General features: G+C 34.1%; 4 protein-coding genes across 5 annotated transcripts; 3 read left to right on the forward strand and 1 right to left on the reverse strand.

Moving 5' to 3' along the window:
* The first annotated feature begins 2628 nt into the window (after positions 1-2628).
* On the forward strand, positions 2629-3886 carry LOC106418102 (TSA1-like protein). 2 transcript variants are annotated; one of them, XM_048781328.1, is made up of 4 exons: positions 2629-2936; positions 3225-3271; positions 3506-3574; positions 3669-3886. In XM_048781328.1, exons 1-4 carry the CDS (start codon positions 2890-2892, stop codon positions 3740-3742), a joined length of 237 nt encoding a protein of 78 aa, XP_048637285.1. In that variant the 5' UTR covers positions 2629-2889; the 3' UTR covers positions 3743-3886. The 2 variants fall into 2 exon arrangements, 1 of the variants encoding a protein (XP_048637285.1); XR_007339953.1 differs by having other exon boundaries at positions 2635-2936; positions 3225-3317.
* Positions 3887-6148: 2262 nt separating this feature from the next.
* On the forward strand, positions 6149-8913 carry LOC106389106 (dolichyl-diphosphooligosaccharide--protein glycosyltransferase subunit 1B-like). The gene is made up of 9 exons (XM_013829300.3): positions 6149-6302; positions 6379-6485; positions 6700-6744; positions 6842-7473; positions 7570-7717; positions 7930-8109; positions 8200-8268; positions 8355-8444; positions 8630-8913. Exons 2-9 carry the CDS (start codon positions 6387-6389, stop codon positions 8753-8755), a joined length of 1389 nt encoding a protein of 462 aa, XP_013684754.1. The 5' UTR covers positions 6149-6302; positions 6379-6386; the 3' UTR covers positions 8756-8913.
* Positions 8914-9528: 615 nt separating this feature from the next.
* LOC106389115 (protein VAC14 homolog) lies at positions 9529-14144 on the forward strand. Its single transcript, XM_048781329.1, has 20 exons — positions 9529-9886; positions 9961-10074; positions 10163-10228; positions 10317-10406; positions 10499-10618; positions 10697-10725; positions 10801-10943; positions 11040-11134; positions 11280-11366; positions 11461-11568; positions 11657-11748; positions 11830-11911; positions 11977-12042; positions 12142-12257; positions 12338-12458; positions 12579-12740; positions 12825-12953; positions 13046-13114; positions 13215-13508; positions 13754-14144. Exons 1-20 carry the CDS (start codon positions 9797-9799, stop codon positions 13859-13861), a joined length of 2181 nt encoding a protein of 726 aa, XP_048637286.1. The 5' UTR covers positions 9529-9796; the 3' UTR covers positions 13862-14144.
* A 557-nt stretch (positions 14145-14701) lies between these two features.
* Positions 14702-17776, reverse strand: LOC106389125 (ankyrin repeat-containing protein At2g01680). The gene is made up of 3 exons (XM_013829322.3): positions 17099-17776; positions 16274-16683; positions 14702-15763 (listed from the first exon to the last, which is right to left on the reverse strand). The coding sequence occupies exons 1-3, from the start codon at positions 17418-17420 to the stop codon at positions 14894-14896; spliced, it is 1602 nt and encodes a 533-aa protein (XP_013684776.2). The 5' UTR covers positions 17421-17776; the 3' UTR covers positions 14702-14893.
* Between the last annotated feature and the right edge of the window lie 4250 nt (positions 17777-22026).

The raw sequence follows: 22026 nt of genomic DNA on the forward strand, positions 1-22026 counted from the left end.
CTCTCTGAGCAGGATCCTTGTGATGCGGTTGTTTTCACCGCATATGACGCCGTCCCATTTGCAAGGGTCAGGGTCCGACCAGTGGACGTCTGATGTGAGGTTAAGGTAGGATTTGAGGGATTGCATGATCGTCGCATCGTCCTAAGAAACAGTGAAATTTAGGAGGGAGGAGGAAAAGATGAGAGCTGGTCATTTTCGTCGGGAAAAGTGAAACTGACTACTCGAGAGATAGAGAAGAGAGTGTTGTGTGTGGACTACTCGAGAAGAAAGTGTTTGTTCGGGAGTGAAAAATTGCTCTATTAATAATTTTGATTAAACAGTATAAAATGGGGAAAATATTCGTAGTCAAAACAAATGAGATTATCTGCTATGTTAATGTTTGTATATATCCTAATTTAATGTTTGTATATATCCTGAATGATCATATTTTAAGTAAGAAGATTGAAACTATTGACTTGATTGAATGCAAATTTGGTAACTCTCTGACCACTTCTATGGTAAGAAGGAAACATATAAAAAATCTACGCATCAAGATGAGAAAAAAATGATATGGTCTTTGATTTATTATTTTCTTATCTATATCTTTTATGCTGGATAAATATTACAAACTATAAAAAATATTACAAACCATTTTATAACTGATAATTTTATATGTATGATGAAAATTCACGTATGAGTGTATCATATACGACAGTTTTTTGTATGTATTTCTATTATTAATTTTTTTCGGCTCCAACTAATAATTAAGGATAGAATACTACCATATTTTTTAGGTAATTTATTTCATATTTTACGGATATCTAATTTTCTAAAATTTACTTTGCTTAAAAGTATGATTTCCATAAATCTAATCTATTAAATTAGGATCCTATTTGAATTTTACCATGTCATATTTTATTTTGAACCTATTAAATATGTTGTGACCAAATACAGAAATACACTATATATATAATATTAAACAGAATCTCGCTTAACATCACTCCTATATTTATGCTAAACATAATTAATTAATATCTCATTTCATCATATATATTACATTTCATATCATTTTGACGTTTAACAAGGCTCCTTATTTCCTTATACAAATTATTTCATTCATCTATCTATTAAATAGTAGGTAAACCAAAACATTAATAGTATTATTTTTTGGTGCAAAATTAATAGTATTATACCAAATAAGACGTCATACATTTAGTAACAAATCTCATTCAACATATCATGCAATGTCATTTTACTATTATACCATTACAAATAGGGTAGACCTTCGGATACTCATTCAGGTTCAGATTGTGTATTTCGGATTTTTGGTATAAAACATGTTCGGTATTTCTATACTTCGAGTCGGACTCTGATATTTTCAGTTCAGGTTTGGTTATCTCGCGTCAGATTCGAATATTTAGATTTTGAATTTTTTTAAAAAATTCTGCATTTCTCAAAGTTTTGTATTTAAAAAAATATAACTTTTTTTTTTGTTAAAGAAAATTTGGAGACAATATTTTTAAAATAAAAACACTAATATACATATTGGCTTTTTCTCACTAATATAAAATATTTTTAAAATGGAGACAATATTTTTAAAATAAAAACACTAATAAAAACACTAATATAACTTTTTCTCAACTGGCTTTTTATTTTTAGCAAATTAAATGATTAACAAATTTGGAGACAATATTTTTAAAATAAAAACACTAATTTGGTTATTTAAAAAAAATTGGATATAACTTTTGTTAATGCATGAAACAAAAAGCTTGGGCAAATCGTTTTTTCGTAATTATATGTATATTATATGATCTTAAAGTATATTTAGTACCAATATAAATATTTTAAATATAATAGGAGTTGTAAACTAGAAATATAAGGTTAAATATACATATGTTCGGAATCTTCGAACATCCATTCGGGTTTAGATATTTTTCGCTCGGATTTGGATATTCATTTTCTTCTAATTCAATACTCATTCGGGTATCTTGCTATTACGGTTCAGACTTTGGTTCAGGTTTTTCGAGTCGGGTTCAGATAACGAGTAAAATGTCCAGACCTAACTACAAATATTTTCATTTGATAATCAAGAAATGACATATTTAATTTGATTATCAATTTATTATATAACTTAATATTGTTACCTTTCATCAGTTGAGTTTCATTATTCTCAAACAAAAAAACCTTTATATATATATTAAATTACTTTACTAAAAATAAAAACTGCATTAAGCACGGGTTATAATCTAGTTACTCATTGTATTGGAATATCGGTTGTATTGTATTCGCTGATACAAAAATACAAATATATACAACATTAAAATAATTGAAACTATAATTTTATTAAATATAGTAGGATTATTAAAGTTTTTTTTGGTCAACTATATATAAATTTATATATAAAAACTCACATATATTACTAGAAATATAGATACGTAGTTGAAGAAAAGTATCTCACACTAACACCGTCGTATTATACGCACCAACCGTACAAATTTATTTCACGAAAATACGAAATGGTAGATCGAAGACCTTTAGACCACCTCCATCGGGGGACTCCTAAGTGGAGTTTCAACCAAAAAGAACAAAAAAATAAATAAAAAAGGCAAAAAGAAGAAAGGACCGCGTCTTAAATTGGGCTTTTTAGGACTGGTAAGGAACCCTTACGTGGCAAAATCCTATTCGACCATCCCTTAATTTCTCTCTCTCCTTCGCCTCGCGAAACCATCGACTAACGAAACCAGTTTGGCTTCCTCCTCCATTCTCGATCAATCTGTCTCCAATCTGAGAAACCGAATCTATTTGGGAGCTTATCAAACGGCGATCAACAACAGCGATATCCCTAACCTCTCGCCGGACGACGCTGTGGAACACGACTGCCTCGTCTTCCGCTCTTACATCTCCCTTGGGATGTGCTCTGTATTCATTGATGAACGTGGCCGAGATCCACAAGTCAAGTAAGTCTTCTGACATTACTACTCACGAAACAGTCCAATAATGGGAAGTAAAAGCCATGCGCTTGATTGGTTCATAGAAAGTAACTAGAGGAACTGGGAATATTCAATCATGTAGCCATTACATGTTAAATAGTCAGTCATGACTCATGAACATGTTTGATCTGATCATCTTGAGGATCGACTGTTACTGTCTGTTTCCTTGGCTTTTGTTTGAAATCAGAACATATATGCCTTAAGCTTCAAGAACATTCTTTACTGATCTAAAACTGCTTCCTTTTGTTGTTGCAGGGAGCGTGCAGAGACTGATATATCTGTTCCACATGCTCCTGTTCGAGGTTTGTTTGCTCAAAGGAGTGTGCAGAGACTGATGTTTGCTCAAATGTGCGTTTTAGATATTTAGAATGATATCAAGACTCTCTATGCCAATGTTTTGAAGTCATCTGGAAAAGAAATATCTGCACAAAACAAAGAGTTTTGTTAACATATATGTTCATTGTTCTTCTATTACCATTGCTCAAAGTTTAAAAGTCTTTGATCTGAGTAGATAACATATATGTTCTTACTTGCAGCTGCTACAAAAGGTCTTGGAGAGCAAAAGGCTAGTGATTCAACTGAAGGCAAGGATCATGATGACCACCGTAAAACACTCTTCCCTCTTACATCTGTATAAGATATGTTCCATGTTTGTTTCTAATGTATTCTGAATCAGTCTATTTACATGTTTTGTTACAGTGGCAAGTAGGAAAAGTATGCTTGATGCTATTGAACGTGAGTTTGAAGATATTTCAACACATTCCTCTCTATGAGTCTTGACAAAGTATATGAATCCAAATCAGAATGTTATAGGAAGAGTTTGCTTATGTATTATTTTTCATATTCCATGTATCCAATCATTCAACTTTAGAAAAAAACTTAATTTTTTTTTAAGAAACCTCAATGAAGTTCTCCCATTGAATGATGAGAAAATTAATTAGACTAGTAAGGGTTCTAAACTTTTCAAATCACAAAATTAACTATTAATTTATTCATTAGAACCTATAAGAGTCTCTAACCAATGGACTTGCTCTTATTTATGTCTACAAGAAAAATGGTAAAGACTACGTGACAACAACTAGTTTGCATCGTTTACGGTGGACACATCAACCAACACCTGTTTCACTTCTTTATCACTAACAACTTCAATGAATATAAAAGTATAAATTATTTGTCACTGAAGTTTAGAAATGTTGTTTTCTTGTGTTTAGTAGATGGTTCTAAACTTATAAATCTACTATGATAAAATTGCAGGCAAAGACAATGAGGAAACACCAGATATTGTAGTATCGAGGCAAAGACAATGAGGAAACGCCAGAACTTGGTTCGCCTACACATGGATTTCTTGTCTTTTGCAATCATAATCACATTCTTGCACATCAATAACTCCACATGATGATAAACCAAGTTCCAAAGACAGTCACTTGTAAAGCAGTTTCAGTCTCTATCACTCAAATGAATGTTTTCCTTCATCTTATAGCTATGCCAAACAATCTTGTAAATCCAAAAGAACCTTCAAAAAACTTGTACTTTTCAAGACATTCGATCGCATCAGTCGATTGACCAACTGATCAGTTGTTATTAGGCTACAGCTTTAGGCTACTCCGTTTTATTACATCTCCATTAGGAATTACTTTAACACAACAAATGTTTTATGCAACCAACTTAAATTCTCCAATCCTTTTGCTAACAACAGAACTATCTTGAAAATACCGAGTCTGAACACGACATAGCCACATGAGAAAGAACTTGATACATACCAATCATAACTATAGTTAACCTTGAGTCTTCACGACTAGAAGATCATACACATGGCTGATTTTTTCTTTCCTGGGCTTAATGACTTATTTCGCCAAATATATAGAAGGTTTCGAAAAGCTACTATAACACGGACTGGTTCATTGTACTAATCAGCGTATTCAATCAACTTTCTGTGAGATTTCTCCACTGAGAAAAGTTGTTCTAGATCACAAGACTTAGACACTAAACCAGATTTCTAACAACTTTTCTTTGGAGTCCACTTGATGTAATTTTAAGATGAATGTTCAATTTATTCATAAATAAAACTGTATGTGCATTAAGTGCAACTTGTTTTAGAGTTTTTTAATAGAACATTGCATCATGAAACTAATTTTGAGTGCTAAACCAAAAAAAAAAAGGAAATCAGCCAGCTTCCCTCCTTTCTTGCTACGCAAACTACTCTTGTTTGCAACAATAATTATCTCTGCTCTACTAGATGTCTCTGCAAAACCTGCAACCAAACTGTAACATCCCGAATTGTGATATGTAGAAAAGGTTAGAAGAATTGATTTGGGTACTTATATTACCAAAGTTGACTTACATTTTCTGTCACACATCTGTTTAGAACTCCAGAGTTAAGCGGGCTGGAGTAGTGAAATGATGGGTGACCTATCGGGAAGTGATTTGTGATACCGTGCAAGTGAGGTGAATAATCCTAAGATAGGATCACTTTAGCTAGGTGTTGGATATGAACTGAGAAGTCAGACGACACTTCTGAGACTGAGATGAATTGGAAGGATCGTCAAGAGATGCGGAATGGCTCTTGATATACCCACGATATAAAGTTAACCACCTAAAAAAGAATATAGTGCGTTGGCATTGACCATACTTTAACGAAACATGTTTGTGACATTGGGCTTTAAAATCTAGATTTGGAAGAAAAACTTGGTTTGAGTCTATATAAGACAATTTTTCTTATTAAATAACTAAATTTTAGCGTATATATCAATGAAAGTCTTAACTTAAAAATAAATTATTCAAATTAACATTTTAAATATTAAGATGAAATCAATAAAAATAATATGTAGATATATTATTAATTTATAAATAATTATGATAATATATTTTCACTAATTGGCTCAGACCATATCTACATATTGAGATTTCTTCAAATAATAGTTATTCAATTTATATGTTATTATTAAATCTAAACCATTTTATTTATTTCGGTCCGGTTCAGTGTTCATTGGGTTTTAGAGGATTGGACATCCTAAACATACAATTTGGCATAATAAAAGTTACCCGTGAACAAAATTGTATTTGGTATGAGAAGACCAACCGGACCCTGTCGATTGTACCAAGACAATTAGATGTTTTATCGCTTATAAATGGGCTTATAAGATGTCGAAAGCCTACTAATAGTTATACTACGGCCCATTGAATTTGAAAACGACAACATCTCATCTCGTTTTGATTCTTAGAAACTCATCCCTAAATCGTGAGACTTTTTTTGTAGTTGACCGGATCGTTGATTCTCTCCTCACCAACCGAGATCCTTCCACCGTCGAGATCTCACTGTCTCTCACTTCACCGGTCCGATCTTCCAAACCCTATTCAAATTCCAATCTCACCAGCTCTTTGGTTTTAACAAGTGTTCTTCTTAGTGCAGTGACGAAAATGGCTGCTCGTAACTGGATCTTCGCCGTAGCTGTATTCTTATCGCTTTCGACATTTTCCTCCGCTCAGGATCTCCAGATCGTCAATGCCGAGCGAAGGGTAACTATCTTCTCTTTGGCTTTACCGATTCTCCGATCTATGTAGTTATGCTTGGTTTATAGAGTTACTGTGTGATTGGTCACTTCATGTATAGATAATGTATCTTTAATTTCATTAATCTGAAAGTATAATGATACATTGATGTTCACAGAATCTCCTTTGGTGTTTTGATTCTAAAATTCTCCTCCTTTTGTGTTTGTTTATCTCTCTGCAGATTGATTTAAGCTCTCATATCGTGAAGGCCTTCTTGACTCTTAAGGTATCATCTCTTACCCTCTTCCTTCAAAGGTTTATAGTTGCTACTCCTTTTGCTAAAGGTTGGAACTTTAGGACTGTATCTTGATTTGTTTCTTTAGGTCGAAAACATTGGGAAAGATCCTGCTGCAGATATGCTTCTTGCTTTCCCACCTACCCAGATCAAGAATTTAGCTATGGTCCAAGCCTTGGCAGTTACGGGCAAGAAGAAGAAGAAAATCTACTTGCCTCTCGATGTGAAGCCAAGTGAGCAGCCTGATGCACCAAATGACGCTGGCTACTTCCTTGTTTCCTTTGCTACCCCCTTAGGCCCTGGTGAAGCCGTTACGCTTGAGGTGCTATACATATTGACTCATTCCTTGGAACCTTTCCCAGTGGAGATAACCCAGTCAGAGTCTCAGTTGGTTTACTACCGTGACAGTGCAGTGGTACTGTCACCTTATCGTATTAAGCAACAGACGACTTTCTTTAAGACTCCTAGTACTAGAGTAGAGTCGTTCACTAGCGTCGAACCTGCTAACCGAGCTGGGAAAGAGATCAAATATGGAGCATATGAGGATCGTGCTCCGTACTCCTACGCGCCTGTTATCGTGCACTTTGAGAATAACAGTCCGTTTGCCGTTGTTGAGGAGCTCGTGCGTGAAATTGAGATTTCGCACTGGGGTAGCCTTCAGATAACAGAGAATTACAGGTTGACCCATGGGGGAGCTCGGCATAAGGGTGTTTTCTCAAGGTATGCAATGGTCTTAATGGCTTGTATTGTACATGATTATTAATACGTATCTCATTTTCTGAAATGGGTTTCTGACTTTTTTTTGAGTTTTTGCAGGGTTGAATATCAATCTAGACGTTCTATCAGTGGTTCATCCTCTTTCAATGCGCTCCTTGCAGTACTTCCTCCCAGAGTTAACTCTGTCTACTACAGGGATAATATCGGAAACATCTCAACTTCACATTTGCGTACAGGCTTTAAGAAGGTATACTTGTGTTGCCCTCTTCTCTTCATCTCTAGCCATTTAGGCAGTAATATTTCTTCCCTACAAGATTCTCCTAAGGCTTTAACTATCCAACGGTGTGGTATGTTACATTAATTCACAATGATGCTCAGGAGCGTCTACTTCAAACTTTCTACCTGAAAAAGTGATCAAAATACGTTGTTAATTCTAAAAACAAGTGTTGGTCTTTGCAGTCAGAACTTGAATTTGAACCGCGATACCCGTTATTTGGAGGGTGGAAAGCAACATTTATCATCGGCTATCGAGTTCCATTGGAGGACTATCTCTTTGAAGCACCCGATGGCAGACGTTACTTGAACTTTACCTTTGGCTGCCCGCTCGTTGAAACTATAGTTAACAAGTTGACTCTCAAAGTGGGTGTAGTTAGCATTTTTCTACCAACGTTATCATTTCGTTTTCTTTAATCCAAGCTCTGTTTTTAACACATGAAGATGTTGTTTCAGGTCGTGCTCCCTGAAGGATCAAAGGACCCTTCTGCTGTTTTGCCCTTCGCAGTGAATCAAGACTTACAGGTACATAATCAACGGCACAGATACATGACCTGCATTTGCAAAGTTATGGTTAACATGTAATCTATAAATGGTCTTGTGTCGTCCAGGTCAAATACTCATACCTTGACATCGTGGGAAGAACCGTGGTTGTGTTGCAAAAGGATAATGTAGTTCCCACTCACAACGTACCCTTCCAGGTAAAAGTTATCTAGATTAGATCATCATGATGTTCTTGTTATGTGTTTTAATAGACCAAGAACTCTAAAAACCTTGGTGCAATAATAGTGTTATTAGCAATATGCTCAAAACTCAGCTTGCTCCATAAGTTCACAAACTGTTGTTACAAAACTGACTAGTGTTATTGTGATTGGTGTATGTGCAGGTGTACTATACGTTCAAACCAATATACATGCTTGCGGAACCACTCATGCTTGTATCGGCTTTCTTCTTTGTCTTTGTGACTTCTCTTGCATATGTACACATCGATCTCAATATCGTCAAGAAGTAGAAATCTCAGAGAAAAGTCCTTCACTTGCATTTAATAGACTCCTAAAAGATATAGACTTGTTTTTGTTAAAAACAAAGAGTTTTGTAGTAGCTGTTGCCTTTCGTAGTTGTATCTTTGACGCTCTTTGTTTTAATGAACTCTTGGAGTTGGAGATGGAATCGATTTTCTCAGTTTTGTTCAGGGATGGTAGAACTAGATCTAGCCATCCACCAAAGTGAAGTCAAGACGACGTCAAAAAATATATGGTTTTGACTGCAAAGACCTAACACTTCCATTTTCTACTGATCTGTCCACAATTACGTGATATTTATATATATAGTTTACGTCAAAATATTAAGATTCGGTCGGCATCGGAAAGAACGCATTTAGTGCTATAGATTAAATGCATTTAGTGCTACAGAATAGATTAGCCTAAAAACATATGTTTGACCTGAATTTGAAATACCTACCGATTAATGCCAGAAAATGAATCAATCATTTGTTATGGCACTTATACATTATCTTATAAGGAGAAGCTTTTTGAAAAATATATTATGCAATCCATAATAATCAATACAAAATATTTGATAAAAAATTATAAAATATTTGTTAATTCTAATTAACTTTTAAAAATCTGTCAACTACTAAAATCAATAAACTCTTTCCAAATTCTGATTACAATAATCCCTACTAAATCTGAAAAAGGAAATAAAACCCGCGCACAGCAGGGGGATCAAAGTGTCATTAAAACTCAGAGAAATTTTCCACTTAGAAAAAGCAGTTGTAAAAGACAAGAGAGACAAAGCTTTGTCCAAAAAAAAAAAAAAGAAGACAAGACAAAGCAAAGAGAAAAACAAATAAAAATCAAAAGTTGTATTTTTCCCGGAAACAGTAACAACTGGGTAAGAAGCCATAGATGACTTCCTCCTCCTCCTCCGTGTTTTGACCAGATCCGTGCTAAGGACGTTCGTTAACAATAATAATCCTAAATCTCTAACAAAGAAAGAAACAAAGAAAGAGGATTTACGGTTTTATTATTTAGGGGGGTTTCATCGGACTGACATGGCAGACGCTCTCTCCTTGATTCCCGCCGCCGTTCAGCGAAATCTCTCCGATAAACTCTACGAGAAGCGCAAATACGCCGCTCTTGAGGTTCTCTCACTTCTCTCTTCCCTTTCCTTCTCTGAGATGATGATGATGATTTGTAACTGCTTTTTAAATTGTAGATTGAGAACACAGTGAAGAATCTAGCTTCAGCGGGTGACCATGAGAAGCTCTCCAAAGTCATTGACATTTTGGTCAAGGAGTTTGCTAAATCTCCTCAACCTAATCATCGCAAGGTTTTTTGCTTTTTTTTTTTTTTTTTTTTTTTTTTACATTTTTCTGCTCTTACTTTGATGATCTCAGAGGGTTTATATTTTTGAATAGGGTGGAGTTCTTGCCTTAGCTGCTGTTACCGTTGGTTTGTCTTCAGCAGCTCCTCAATACCTTGAGGTATCTATGTTTTACTATCATGTATGTAATCAGTGTGTATTACTATAGTTTCTGATTCTTCCTCCTTTTGATTTTTTGAAACATGAAGCAAATAGTGCCACCTGTTATTGACTCCTTTCTTGATCAAGATAGCCGAGTTCGGTACTATGCTTGCGAAGCTCTCTATAACATTGCAAAGGTATAGCACTCTCTACTAGTATAGCGTTACTATGTCGTTGGTAGTGGCATGTTGATGCACCATCCCTCACTTATCTCTCTGGTTTGCTGCAGATTGTCAGAGGCGAGTTCATTTTTTTCTTCAATCAGATCTTTGATGCTTTGTGCAAACTCTCGGCAGATTCTGATCCCAGTGTCCAAAGTGCTGCTCATGTCTTAGATGGCCTTGTTAAGGTATTAATCAGTATTCCCTCTGTGGCATATCGATTTTTAATCCTATGCTGATTATAGTTGTTGTACTTTGTGGTATAGGATATTGTGACGGAAAGTGATGAGTTCAGGTGTGTTTCTAAGTTAGCCTCTTTTTCTTTCCTCTGTGTGTGAAAGATAACTCTGTTGGTTCTTGGATTTTGCAGTGTTGAGGAATTCATACCTCTGTTGAAAGAACGCATGAACGTTTTAAACCCTTTTGTTCGACGGTTTCTGGTGGAATGGATCACTGTTCTTGACAGTGTTCCGGACTTTGATATGCTCGGATTTCTACCAGACTTTCTTGATGGTAATTGCAGCTTTTGTTAATCTCTACGACCTTATTCAAGTATAGTTCTTTGTATTATGTTCAGCTGAACTAACTTACTTGTCAATATGTTTCCAGGGTTATTCAATATGTTGAGCGACTCTAGTCATGAAATACGACAGCATGCTGTTTCTGCCCTTTCAGAGTTTCTTCAAGAGATTAAAAACTCACCAGTACGGTTTCTGTTGTGTCCTGATTTATAATCCCTTTTCAGTATTTTTTTTCTGTACGTTTCTCACTTCTTGTTAGTTAGTCAGTGTGCCTTTTTTAAGATTTCATCGGTAAATTTCTGACTTGAGCAAATACTACTGTTGAAAGTCTGTAGATTATGGTCGCATGGCTGAAATACTGGTGCAGAGGGCTTCGTCTCCTGATGAATTCACTCGGTTAACAGCCATCACGTGGGTAAGAAGAAGAAAATAAAACATTCTTCTGCTTGGCGGTTAGAGTCATATGATCTCAATATGTTTCTTAATAGAAAAAAAATGTTCTTTTGTAGATAAACGAGTTTGTGAAACTTGGGGGTGACCAGCTCGTGCGCTACTATGCTGATATTCTTGGAGCTATCTTGCCTTGCATATCTGACAAAAATGAAAAAATCAGGGAGGTAGGTTTGGTTCCTCCTCCTTAGTGATGGAAACTGCTGGTCTTGTCTGCAACGTTTCACTTTCTTTGTGTTCATTTACGTTCATAAGGTTGCTCGTGAAACCAATGAAGAACTTCGTTCAATCCATGTTGAACCCTCAGATGGTTTTGATGTCGGTGCAATTCTCTCTGTAGCAAAGAGGTTTGTTTTTTTTCCTATGTCTTTGTTTTTGGTCCTTCCGAATGCTATCAATGTTTACCTGATTTTGGGTGCTTCGACCAGGCAGCTATCAAGCGACCACGAGGCTACTCGAATTGAAGCATTGAATTGGATATCAGCACTTCTAAACAAGCATCGTGCTGAGGTAAAGAGACCAGTTTTTGTGTGGCATCATTCTTTTACAAAGCTTAAGTGGTAATATTGTAACAGGTCATGTGCTTCCTGTATGACATATTTGACACACTGCTGAAAGCATTATCTGATTCTTCTGATGACGTAAGTTTTATCTCCCTGATTGTTCGTTTGGTGAACTTTTATGCTTTATAGGTTTGGTTTTGACTAGTAATTAATTAATATGATATTGAACTACCGAAGGTGGTGCTCTTGGTTCTGGAAGTTCACGCTGGTATAGCAAAAGATCCACAACACTTTCGCCATCTCATTGTCTTTCTAATCCACAATTTTCGATCTGATAGTTCTCTATTGGAAAGGTTAGTCCCATCCTATAATCTGTCCTAAAGTTTCTAGAAAGAACATATTATTTAGTTAGTCAAAAACCTATCTTGTTTAGGCGTGGTGCTCTTATTATCCGGAGACTGTGTGTACTTTTGGATGCCGAAAGAGTCTACCGAGAGCTCTCAACTATACTAGAGGGAGAAGATAATCTTGACTTTGCTTCAACCATGGTTCAGGTGTTTCTCCTTTCCTAAGTTTCTTCACTTAATGAATGTTACATGATTGATTTAGTTTGTATGTTATTTCTCACTTTGTTTTGGTGATGACTTGACTGTCTTTTTCTTTTATGTTTTCAGGCGTTGAATTTGATTTTGCTTACGTCCTCGGAGTTATCAAAACTAAGAAATCTTTTAAGAGGTTCGCTCGTCAATCGTGAAGGGAAAGAACTTTTGGTTGCCTTGTACGCTTCATGGTGCCACTCACCTATGGCAATTATAAGCCTCTGCTTATTATCTCAAGTAATTACAGAAACATTTATTTGTTTTATATTTTTTAAATATCACCATCCGGTATTGAATATCAGAAAATGGTATTATTGACAGGCTTACCAGCACGCGAGCGTCGTGATTCAATCATTGGTAGAAGAAGACATGAACGTCAAATTTTTCGTGCAGCTTGACAAATTGATACGTCTTCTCGAAACTCCAATCTTTGCTTACCTTAGATTGCAGGTTTGCTTGATTTATCTCAACCCAAAAGAGATCTGTCTCCTTTTTTCAGCTTCTTCTTTACATTGCTATTGAAACCTGTTCTCTTTTTCCAGCTTCTGGAACCTGGAAGGTACCCATGGTTGCTTAAGACACTTTATGGTCTTCTAATGTTACTTCCACAGGTAAAAAAAAAAACAGAAGAATAGAGCAAAAGTTATTCTGTTTATAACAAAATTGATGATATTTGATAGTGCCTGGTTTTGTTTTTTCTTTTGTGTTCAGCAAAGTGGGGCGTTTAGGATACTTCAGACGAGGCTCAAAACTGTCCCAACGTACTCATTCAGTGGCGGTGGAGACCAAATAAGCAGAGCATTTTCAGGAGTTCCTTTCTCTCAGTATATGATGCATCATCACGAGGACGGTGATGCAGAAGACTATAATATCAACAGTTCTCACCAAGGAATCAACTTTGCTGCACGGCTGCAACAATTTGAGAATGTACAGAATCAGCATCGTGGCCAGGCAAGGAGTAAAGAGAACTACTCTAATAGCACCTCCTCTTCTTCTACATCAAAGGTTAGTTAGTACACACAACGCAACCCAATTTTTTTGATTGGTGACTCGGTTTCAGGAATTTTAATACCAATTACACAATATTTGCCAAAATCTTATGTATGTTACAATTACATATCATATCATTCTTTTGGGTTTGTGACAAACACAAGATAAAAGGAAACTATGTTAGATTGTGAAAACGTTGTTTTTCTTCTTTCGTTTTCAGACATAAACTAATATAACTGTGTTTTAATTTGATGTGCTAGGAGGTGAGGACATCTAAAGAACAACAACCACCTTCCTTGACATCATTATCACTTGCAGAAAACAATCGACCTCCGGCAAGATCATCAAGAAAAGGCTCCGGTCACTGATCCCTTTTGTCTCCTATGAAGTTGTATATATCTATATGTCTGTCGGGTGTTTTATTTACGACAGATTCTTCAGTACACCCATTATTATGGTATCTTCTCTTGAATTTGCTTCCTTTTGAAAAAGGTTAAAAGGGAGATTATTTGTTACCCTTTGTGAATGTAAGAAAAAACAAGTCATCATGTGGTTTTGTGTTGTTTTTTTATAACTGGAAAACCACATGAGGATAGAGATGCCTTATTGTATACTTATGTTGAATGATATGCTCCATTTGCTTTTAGAAAACACGGTTCTCGTATTGTTCTGCAAAGCTCTTTATGACTTCTCTTTCACAATGATATATATAATCTTGTACAAAGTTTGCAGCTATGGGTAGGTCCAAGCATTACTTCATTAATTCGACTGTCATCCAAATACAAAGTTCAATTTTACATGTGAAGAAAGTGTCACGTTCAATTGGTTGTAATGTAAGCCAAGCTCTCTGGTTTAGATAAGGGAAGCGTGTTGGTTTGTACACATGAGTCAGTCCATAGTAACTCATCCCTTATCTTCACTTAATGGCAAGAAATGCTGTTTCAGCTACACATTAACATTTTTTTTTGTTTTTACTCTTGTTCTTTGATTTTTTTTTTGGTTTAAAAAAAGGTGTTTTCACCTCTTTGCCGGAAACCCAAGCATTGTAAATAGTCCCTCCCACCGTTAATTGAACCCAAGTGGCGGAAGTTACAGCCGCAACCCCTTTACCACTAGGCCAACTCAACGTTGGTCTTGTTCTTTGATTTTGTTAGAGGCTAACAAGTGTTAGGCTAGAATCGCAACATGAATATACTAGTAATTACGAATAGATTATAATATTTTGTTTATTTATTTTCTATGAATACACATTTTTTTTTTCTAGTATTACAACAACATTACATTTTTCATTTTTTTTCTTTCCAAAATTACATCACAAACATAGGAAAAAAAAAGAAAAGAAAAAAGAAGAGACGATCCCTCCTCTCTCCTCTCTCCACTATACAAGACGAAAGCCAAATTCAAAGAGCGATAATCTTCTCGAAATCAGACTCATCCTCAAAATCAGAAACATGAGCAGAGTAAGACCAAGAAAACGATCTACTCCCACTCCCTCTCCTTATCCTCCTCTGCGAGTCATTACCACTCCTAAACCTCTGCCTAAACACAAAATAACACATACTCGCCAACGTCCCCACCAGTATCGGCATCCCAAGCACCGTCACCGTTATCGCCATCCACGAGTTCCCTTTCCCCACAACCGCAAACGCAATCGCCAAGAACGCTCCAAACGTGCACGCACACGCCGCCCACATCAGCTTATTCACCACCGACACCACTTTCTTCTGCGCACGTGTGTCCCACGCAACCAGCGTTATCTGAACCACCACGACCGCTAACGATATAAACAGCGACGTCGCGTTTAAAAGACAGAACACTCGGAACCCCGTGCTCCCCGAGATCTCCGCCTTACCCGCCCGCGACCCGTCGGTGAAGTACTGGCCAGGTAAGTTGAATATCGCCAAGAACGCGATGGACGCGAACAGAACCGCCACGACCGTTATCGAGTTAGTTGTGTTCTGTACCGCTTCTCTGTGGAGCTTTCTGAGCTCTTTGGCGATCCCGGAGACGCGACGGTTGGTTTTCTCGTTCTGGAGAAGCTGTGACTGCACCTCGTGTTTGATATCGCTCACTGCTCGCTTCAAGGCTCGAGCTTCGTCTTCGCGGCCTATGAATCTACCGTGCTTGGCTCCAGCTTCTACTAAAGCCTCGTTGATCTCCAGAGCTGACTCGCTGTACTGAAGCTTGTCAGCCAAGTCCATTGCGGTTTCTTTCTGGTTGTTCACCGCGTTTACTTCAATCGCCGTGAACGTTAGCAACAAGCTCGTTATCTAAAATTTAAAACATAAAACACAATCAGGAACAGTGTTTCTCAAGAGACAATCGAAATAACTAAATATTCAAAAAATCGTGTTTTGTAAAATACTAGTGACTATAAAGATCATTTAAAGCATAAATGTTAATAAATTATTGATTTATTTTTTATATATTTTACATTTATATTATATATTTTAGATTTTTGGGTTAATTATAAAATTATTTTCATGAGTAATAAAAATTATATATACAAAAAATAGAACAAATTTGTGAATTTACACTCACATTATTGCTTAATTCAATAGATTTAGATCAATTTAAAACTATTTAAACAGATATAAAATAATTTAAACCGATTTAGATTAATGGTTTGGACCTATTTAGAATGATTTAGACCGATTTGCGTTTTATAAATATGATTTCAACAAAATAGTCTCGGCTATTACTAGTTTGCAGTCTAGGCCCAAAATCAGTTTCTAGAACATTGGTAATAACACACTTGAACTATAGAGGGGTCTTAATACCTGTGGTCGGCACTTTCGAGTAGCGATATGAAGAGCTGTGTTCCCTTTACGATCTCTATCGTTCAATATAGAGTAATCAGCTTGCAAAATCTCTTCAACTACTTCCACGCTTTGCCCTTTAACGGCCATGTGAAGAGCGGTCTGACCTTTCTTATCTTTGACACCGACGATCGCTGCGTCTCTCTCTATGAGAGCTCTCACTATCCGAAGAAGACCGTACCTTCCCGCTGTGTGCAGCGATGTTTTCCCGTTCTTTCTAACGATCATTGCACAGCTCGGATCAGCATCTAGCATTGCGTTTACTATCTCTAAGTGATCTTGAACCGCAGCTGCGTAGAGTGGACTCGTGTTGGAAGCGTCGCAGATTCTGCAAAGCTCGGGCCATAGACTCAGTAGCTCCTTCACTATGCCTGGAGATAGTCAGAGCCAAAAGGGTCAAGATTAAAGCTAGTGAAGCTCAAATTAGCCTATGACCCCTATAAATTTTTAATAAATTTATCTATATATAAACCTCAAATTTGTTATAAAAAAAAGTATATAGACACTTACTAAATTGTATATATCCCCTAAAATCTCAACAAGATTAAAGCTAGTGAAGCTCAAATTAGCCTATGACCCCTATAAATTTATTATATCTATATAAACCTCAAATTTGTAAGAAAAAAAAAGTATATAGACACTTACTAAATTGTATATATCCCCTAAAATCTCAACAAGATTATAGTCTTGAAGATTCATTTAGAACTCAAATTAAAGATCTTTATTTTCAGCAGAAAAAGAAAAAAAATAGAAACAGAGAGATTAGGACATTCAGACAAGACATACCCAAGTGTCCTCGTTTGGCGGCGACATGAAAAGCGTTCATGTCGGATTTGGATCTGATCTTAACTGCTTCCAAACTACAAAACCCAATCAAGTAACTGAAAACATCTTGCAGATTCTCAGCGGCGGCGATGTACACGGCGGTTTCTCCGGCGTCGTTTTGAACGGACATAAGCTCGGAGACAGCAGAAGACGGCGATGACTCATCGATGAGCTCGTCTCCGGTTAACTTTTCGACTAATTCTTGGAGTTGGTTGAGGTCTCCTGATCGGACGGAGGAGAAGAAAGCTTGGTGAGTAAGAAACCTCATCTGCTTCGCCTCCATCTTCGTTAAAGCTCTGAGCTTTCTCTCTCTCTAGACGAATAAAAAGTTATCAGCTTTTCACAGACACACGCACTCTCTCTCTCCCTCTCTCTCTAGAAATCTAACGCAGACCCCATCAAATTTACAAGATTGGATCTTCAATAGTTGCAAAAAGACACTTCTTTTTGAAAGTTATGCTTTTGCAATCGAGTTGGGATTCATGTGAAACCGTGTTGGGTTCTTGCTTTTGCTTTAATTTTTAATTTAATGTATTATTAATAGATAAAGGAAGTTTTTTTTTTTTTTAAAAGAGTTTTGCTTTTGTTGGAGAGTTGACACTGAAAAAGATAATGGGAATCTTTCTCTCAATCAAAACCTGAATGGTCTCTGAATTTTCCCCTTTCTAATAAGTAATTCATTTCTCTGTATTTCATTCATTTTAAAATGTATTTTTCCAAATTTGATAAGACAGCAGCTATTTTTTGTACTAAAACTTATTGTTTTATCCCAACTTATTTTAGTATTGATAACGAATGATCATGTGGACCGTTGACAGTTTAAATAATTTTAGTTTTGGAAGATATCAAAATATGCATGTGATTGTTATTTTGGATTAATATTCACAAACTCAAATTTAGAATATATATATATATATGAAGCTATATAAAAATATGACTCGTTTATTATTAATATTTTAATTTCTGCTATAGAAAACTGGGAATAATATCATACCTAAAAAGTTGGGAATAACAATCATAGTAAAAATATTTTTTTTTGTCATGAGTAAAGATATACTCCATCTGTTTTATAATAAGTGTCATTCTAACATTTTTGTCTTGTTATACAAAAAGTATTACTTTACAATTCTAATTCGAATTATACTTACTTTCAACTAAAAATTAATTACAAACTGCATTAATTTTATAAATAATTTTATTTATCTCAAATATTATTATTGGTCAGAGAGGTGTAATTAATAACAATTTACATATATTTTTCGTCACTTTCTTAATTTGTATGAAAAATGTCAAAGTGACACTTTTTAGAAACGGAAGAAATAATATTCTATACTTTTCTAACTAGTGCCATTTTTTATATTTAGTTTCCAATTATTCTCTTATCTTAACATTTATTTATTTTCTTTGTCAAGCAAATGTTAACATTTATTTATATAATAATAAATTATTAATAAAAAAATAGAAACAGTTAAATAAAAAGATAGAGCAATTCTTTCAAATAGTATCTTTTAAGTTTTTATCACAGAAATATAATAAAAGAGCAAAATGATCAAAACAGATTTTATTAAAGAGGCAAAAAAATTCTTCTATCTTTTGCTTTATAGATATATATAAATAATAATATATTTTTTTAAGTGTAGAGTTATTTTTTCAGATTTTGATTTTTTTTTTAATTTGAACGTTTTATATTTTTTCAAGTTTCTTTTTAAAATTCAAAAATACTTTTTGAAACTATTTCTAAAAAATCTTACTTTTAATTTTTAATATTTTTTTCTATTTTTTTTTAATTTTAAACATTACTCCAAAACTTCATTCTTTAGCTATGAGCCTAAAGTGTAAAGTTAGTTAATCCTAGAAATATAAAAGTATTATTTATCCTTCAGTATAACATTTTTTGTCATTTTCTTTTTAGGAAATATTCTTTGAAGATAAACTAAAAAAGTTTTTTTTTTTTATTTGATCAAAAAAAATACTAAAAAAGTTTTCTTCTGAAATTTTTCAAAGAGGATATATACCTATGACAGTTGAGTTAAACAGCCCAAGCCCAAGCAGCCAACCGTAACTCGACTACTTTTCTTTAAAAGACTATTGAGCCTTATATAGAGTAAGCTTCTATTTTGTTTTTAAGGCCGTATTTAATATGAGTTAAAGCCCATTATATTTAACAATCTATATTAAATAAAATACTACTCACCGTCAACGTAGCCGTAACGGTCCATATTTATGGTTCATGTTGATGACCTAGCACACCGTCAATTAGCCGTAACGGAAACCGCCACCGATCTAAATGACCAGCATCACCGCCATTGCATTGGTCATCGTTAGCTCCAACAGTTTTATATAAGACTAGTTTTCGAAATATATTTTATTGATTGTTCTAGAAAATTAAGAATAGTATAACAACAAGTTTATACGATTATTTATATTTTACTCAAAATTTTGATTATTCTGGTTCGTTTGAGAATATACAAGTAGCTCAATTGTCATCTTTAATTTTATGATTTGTAGTACTAAATTATTATAATTAATAATCTGGATTAAGAGCCAAAGAAGAAAACTACAACGTAGTAAAGGGATTGGGTGATAAGTGAGCCGCGTCGATAGAAAGTGACCATAGGTTGTTTTGGATTTTATCCAGAAAACAAACACACTAAAAGTAAATAAACAAAATTCAATTAATTTAAATTATCATACTGTGGAAATTTTTGTGTTCTAGAAAATACTCACTTTAAAAATGACTTTATTACATTTAATAGATAACTAAGTCTTTGAAAAAGATGTGTCCTTCAAAGTCGTCCAAATCCTACTCGGATCCAATACATTAAAACAATATATAAAGTACATATTGTTTGTATAAGTCTCGCAACAAATCATATAAAACTTTAAATGAAAATATTCCATGAAAATTACATTAAGGAATAATAACTTACAGTGGCGCCTATACGTGCATTATACACTTTCGAAATTATATACAATTGAGGATCGAATATAACACCACGTAAAAATTGTTAAAAAAACACTTTGAAATACCGAAATCCTTCGCTTAAGTAAGAAAGTGTTCGTGAGAGTAATAAATATTGAGCAACTGATCTTTTTATCATCGAGAACTATATAGATCGAAATCCAACTAATCTCTACAACGACATATTGATGAATAGTCCTTTTTGAATTTTTAATAAGATCTCAAATATGACATATCTTTACCTGGCCAAACAACGAATCATTATCATTACACGATCACTTCCTGGTTTGTTATCGAGCAACTGTTTATAATCAAAACTGGTGCATCTATTCTATTAAAAGAGAAGCAGTCTTGATAAATCTACTTATAAAGATTGTTTGGACCTTTTTTTATTTTAATTTTTTGGTATTCTTTATATATTATATATTATCCCTATTTAATCTCACTTTGTTATCAGCAAAATAAATATTATTAATTGGAATTTGGGCATTTAACTTAAAAAGATAATTTAACTGATACAACCCATTCATAAAGAAAATTATAAATACAATTAACTTTTGTTACAGAAAAAAAATTAACCAAATTAACTTTAGACTTTTTTTTACAAAATCCCAAATTATAAAGACCATTTTATACATAAATACATATAAATGTAACATTATTTAAATTGTATGGATTTCTAATAATAAAATATCTATCACAAACTGATTTTTTTTTAAATGATAATAGTTTGATAGAAAATTAAAAAAGGAAAAAAAATAATACTTGCTTCACTATTTTGGTAGATTGATAATTAATATATTTATAAATAAACTTAACAATATTTGTTAAAAGAAATTTTTTATACAAGTCAAATATATATTAATATATCAAAAATTTATAAAACAAAAAAACAAATTATATTTTTTCTCAGTGGGTTAATAACGGTCTTTTTGATTTTTAGATATTTTTACTATACTCATTTTATTATATTCTATTCATCTATATATGAGTTACTAGATCTTACGGTTCGACCACAAGTCTGATTCGGATATGAAAACTCAATGAAAACATTGTACCCGACTGAAATAATAATAATAAAACAGCTTTAAATATTTTAAATATCTAATATAAACATAAATTTATTTAATATTTGAGTTTACGGTCACCAAAAAATATCCGCGCTTCTTAAACGCGGTTCAAAATCTAGTATGCAACTTAAAACTTCTCTCGTTTTAAGAAGTCTTCTTGAAAATGTATTTTACCTCTATCGTAATTCAGAATGATTCTTTCGATCCTTTTTTATAGTGTTATTCAGTTGTTAGCAGAAATCAAACCAAATTAAATATATGAAGAATTATACGCATTGATATTCCTTTTATAAGATCTGACATCAATCAATTGTATTATCAGTTAGGTCCACATTCGTATAAATTTGACTTTACCCATCGTTTTATTGAGTACAGTATTTCCTAGTGTAGTCTTGAATGCCAATATAATTTATAAAATGCCCCCACACCTGTCTACGAGGAGTCCATCAGGTCACATGGTGGTACTAACTGAATATCACTTTAATGTTTCTATAAATAAAAATCGTATAATCATATTATAAATGCTAGAGGGATACCAATTACCATAGATTGAAAAATATATGTTCATAATTAGACAAGGAAAACCTTAGTTATAATAAAACTAGAGCTTGATCCGGACGCTCGTGTGGATGTTAATTTTTACCTTTTTATAAATTATTTGATGACATTTCTAAACACATAAGTTATTTGAATATTTTTAAGTTCTTACAAATTTATCCGGATTCGAAAGTTTCGAGTCCAAACTATGTCCGAAAATTTATAATATCCAACGAAGTTTAATTTAAATCCGAAAATATGATACCCAATAAAACTATCCATACCCAAACATGTATATGGATTCTCATGTAACTGATTTT

This window comes from Brassica napus, chromosome A6 (assembly GCF_020379485.1).
Source record: "Brassica napus cultivar Da-Ae chromosome A6, Da-Ae, whole genome shotgun sequence".
In the NCBI taxonomy this organism is placed as follows: Eukaryota; Viridiplantae; Streptophyta; class Magnoliopsida; order Brassicales; family Brassicaceae; genus Brassica; species Brassica napus.

Excerpts from the sequence above, each read along its gene's own strand:
- LOC106418102 (XM_048781328.1), top strand. The coding sequence starts at position 2,890 with ATGTGCTCTGTATTCATTGATGAACGTGGCCGAGATCCACAAGTCAA. Across the intron at positions 2,937-3,224 it reads GGCCGAGATCCACAAGTCAA|GGAGCGTGCAGAGACTGATA; the intron begins GTAAGTCTTCTG and ends TTGTTGTTGCAG. Across the intron at positions 3,272-3,505 it reads TCCACATGCTCCTGTTCGAG|CTGCTACAAAAGGTCTTGGA; the intron begins GTTTGTTTGCTC and ends TCTTACTTGCAG.
- LOC106389115 (XM_048781329.1), top strand. The coding sequence starts at position 9,797 with ATGGCAGACGCTCTCTCCTTGATTCCCGCCGCCGTTCAGCGAAATCTC. Across the intron at positions 9,887-9,960 it reads GCAAATACGCCGCTCTTGAG|ATTGAGAACACAGTGAAGAA; the intron begins GTTCTCTCACTT and ends TTTAAATTGTAG. Across the intron at positions 10,407-10,498 it reads CTCTCTATAACATTGCAAAG|ATTGTCAGAGGCGAGTTCAT; the intron begins GTATAGCACTCT and ends GGTTTGCTGCAG.
- LOC106389106 (XM_013829300.3), top strand. The coding sequence starts at position 6,387 with ATGGCTGCTCGTAACTGGATCTTCGCCGTAGCTGTATTCTTATCGCTT. Across the intron at positions 7,474-7,569 it reads CATAAGGGTGTTTTCTCAAG|GGTTGAATATCAATCTAGAC; the intron begins GTATGCAATGGT and ends GAGTTTTTGCAG. Across the intron at positions 8,269-8,354 it reads CAGTGAATCAAGACTTACAG|GTCAAATACTCATACCTTGA; the intron begins GTACATAATCAA and ends TGTGTCGTCCAG.
- LOC106389125 (XM_013829322.3), bottom strand. The coding sequence starts at position 17,420 with ATGGAGGCGAAGCAGATGAGGTTTCTTACTCACCAAGCTTTCTTCTCC. Across the intron at positions 16,684-17,098 it reads CGCCAAACGAGGACACTTGG|GCATAGTGAAGGAGCTACTG; the intron begins GTATGTCTTGTC and ends GACTATCTCCAG. Across the intron at positions 15,764-16,273 it reads CTCGAAAGTGCCGACCACAG|ATAACGAGCTTGTTGCTAAC; the intron begins GTATTAAGACCC and ends TTTAAATTTTAG.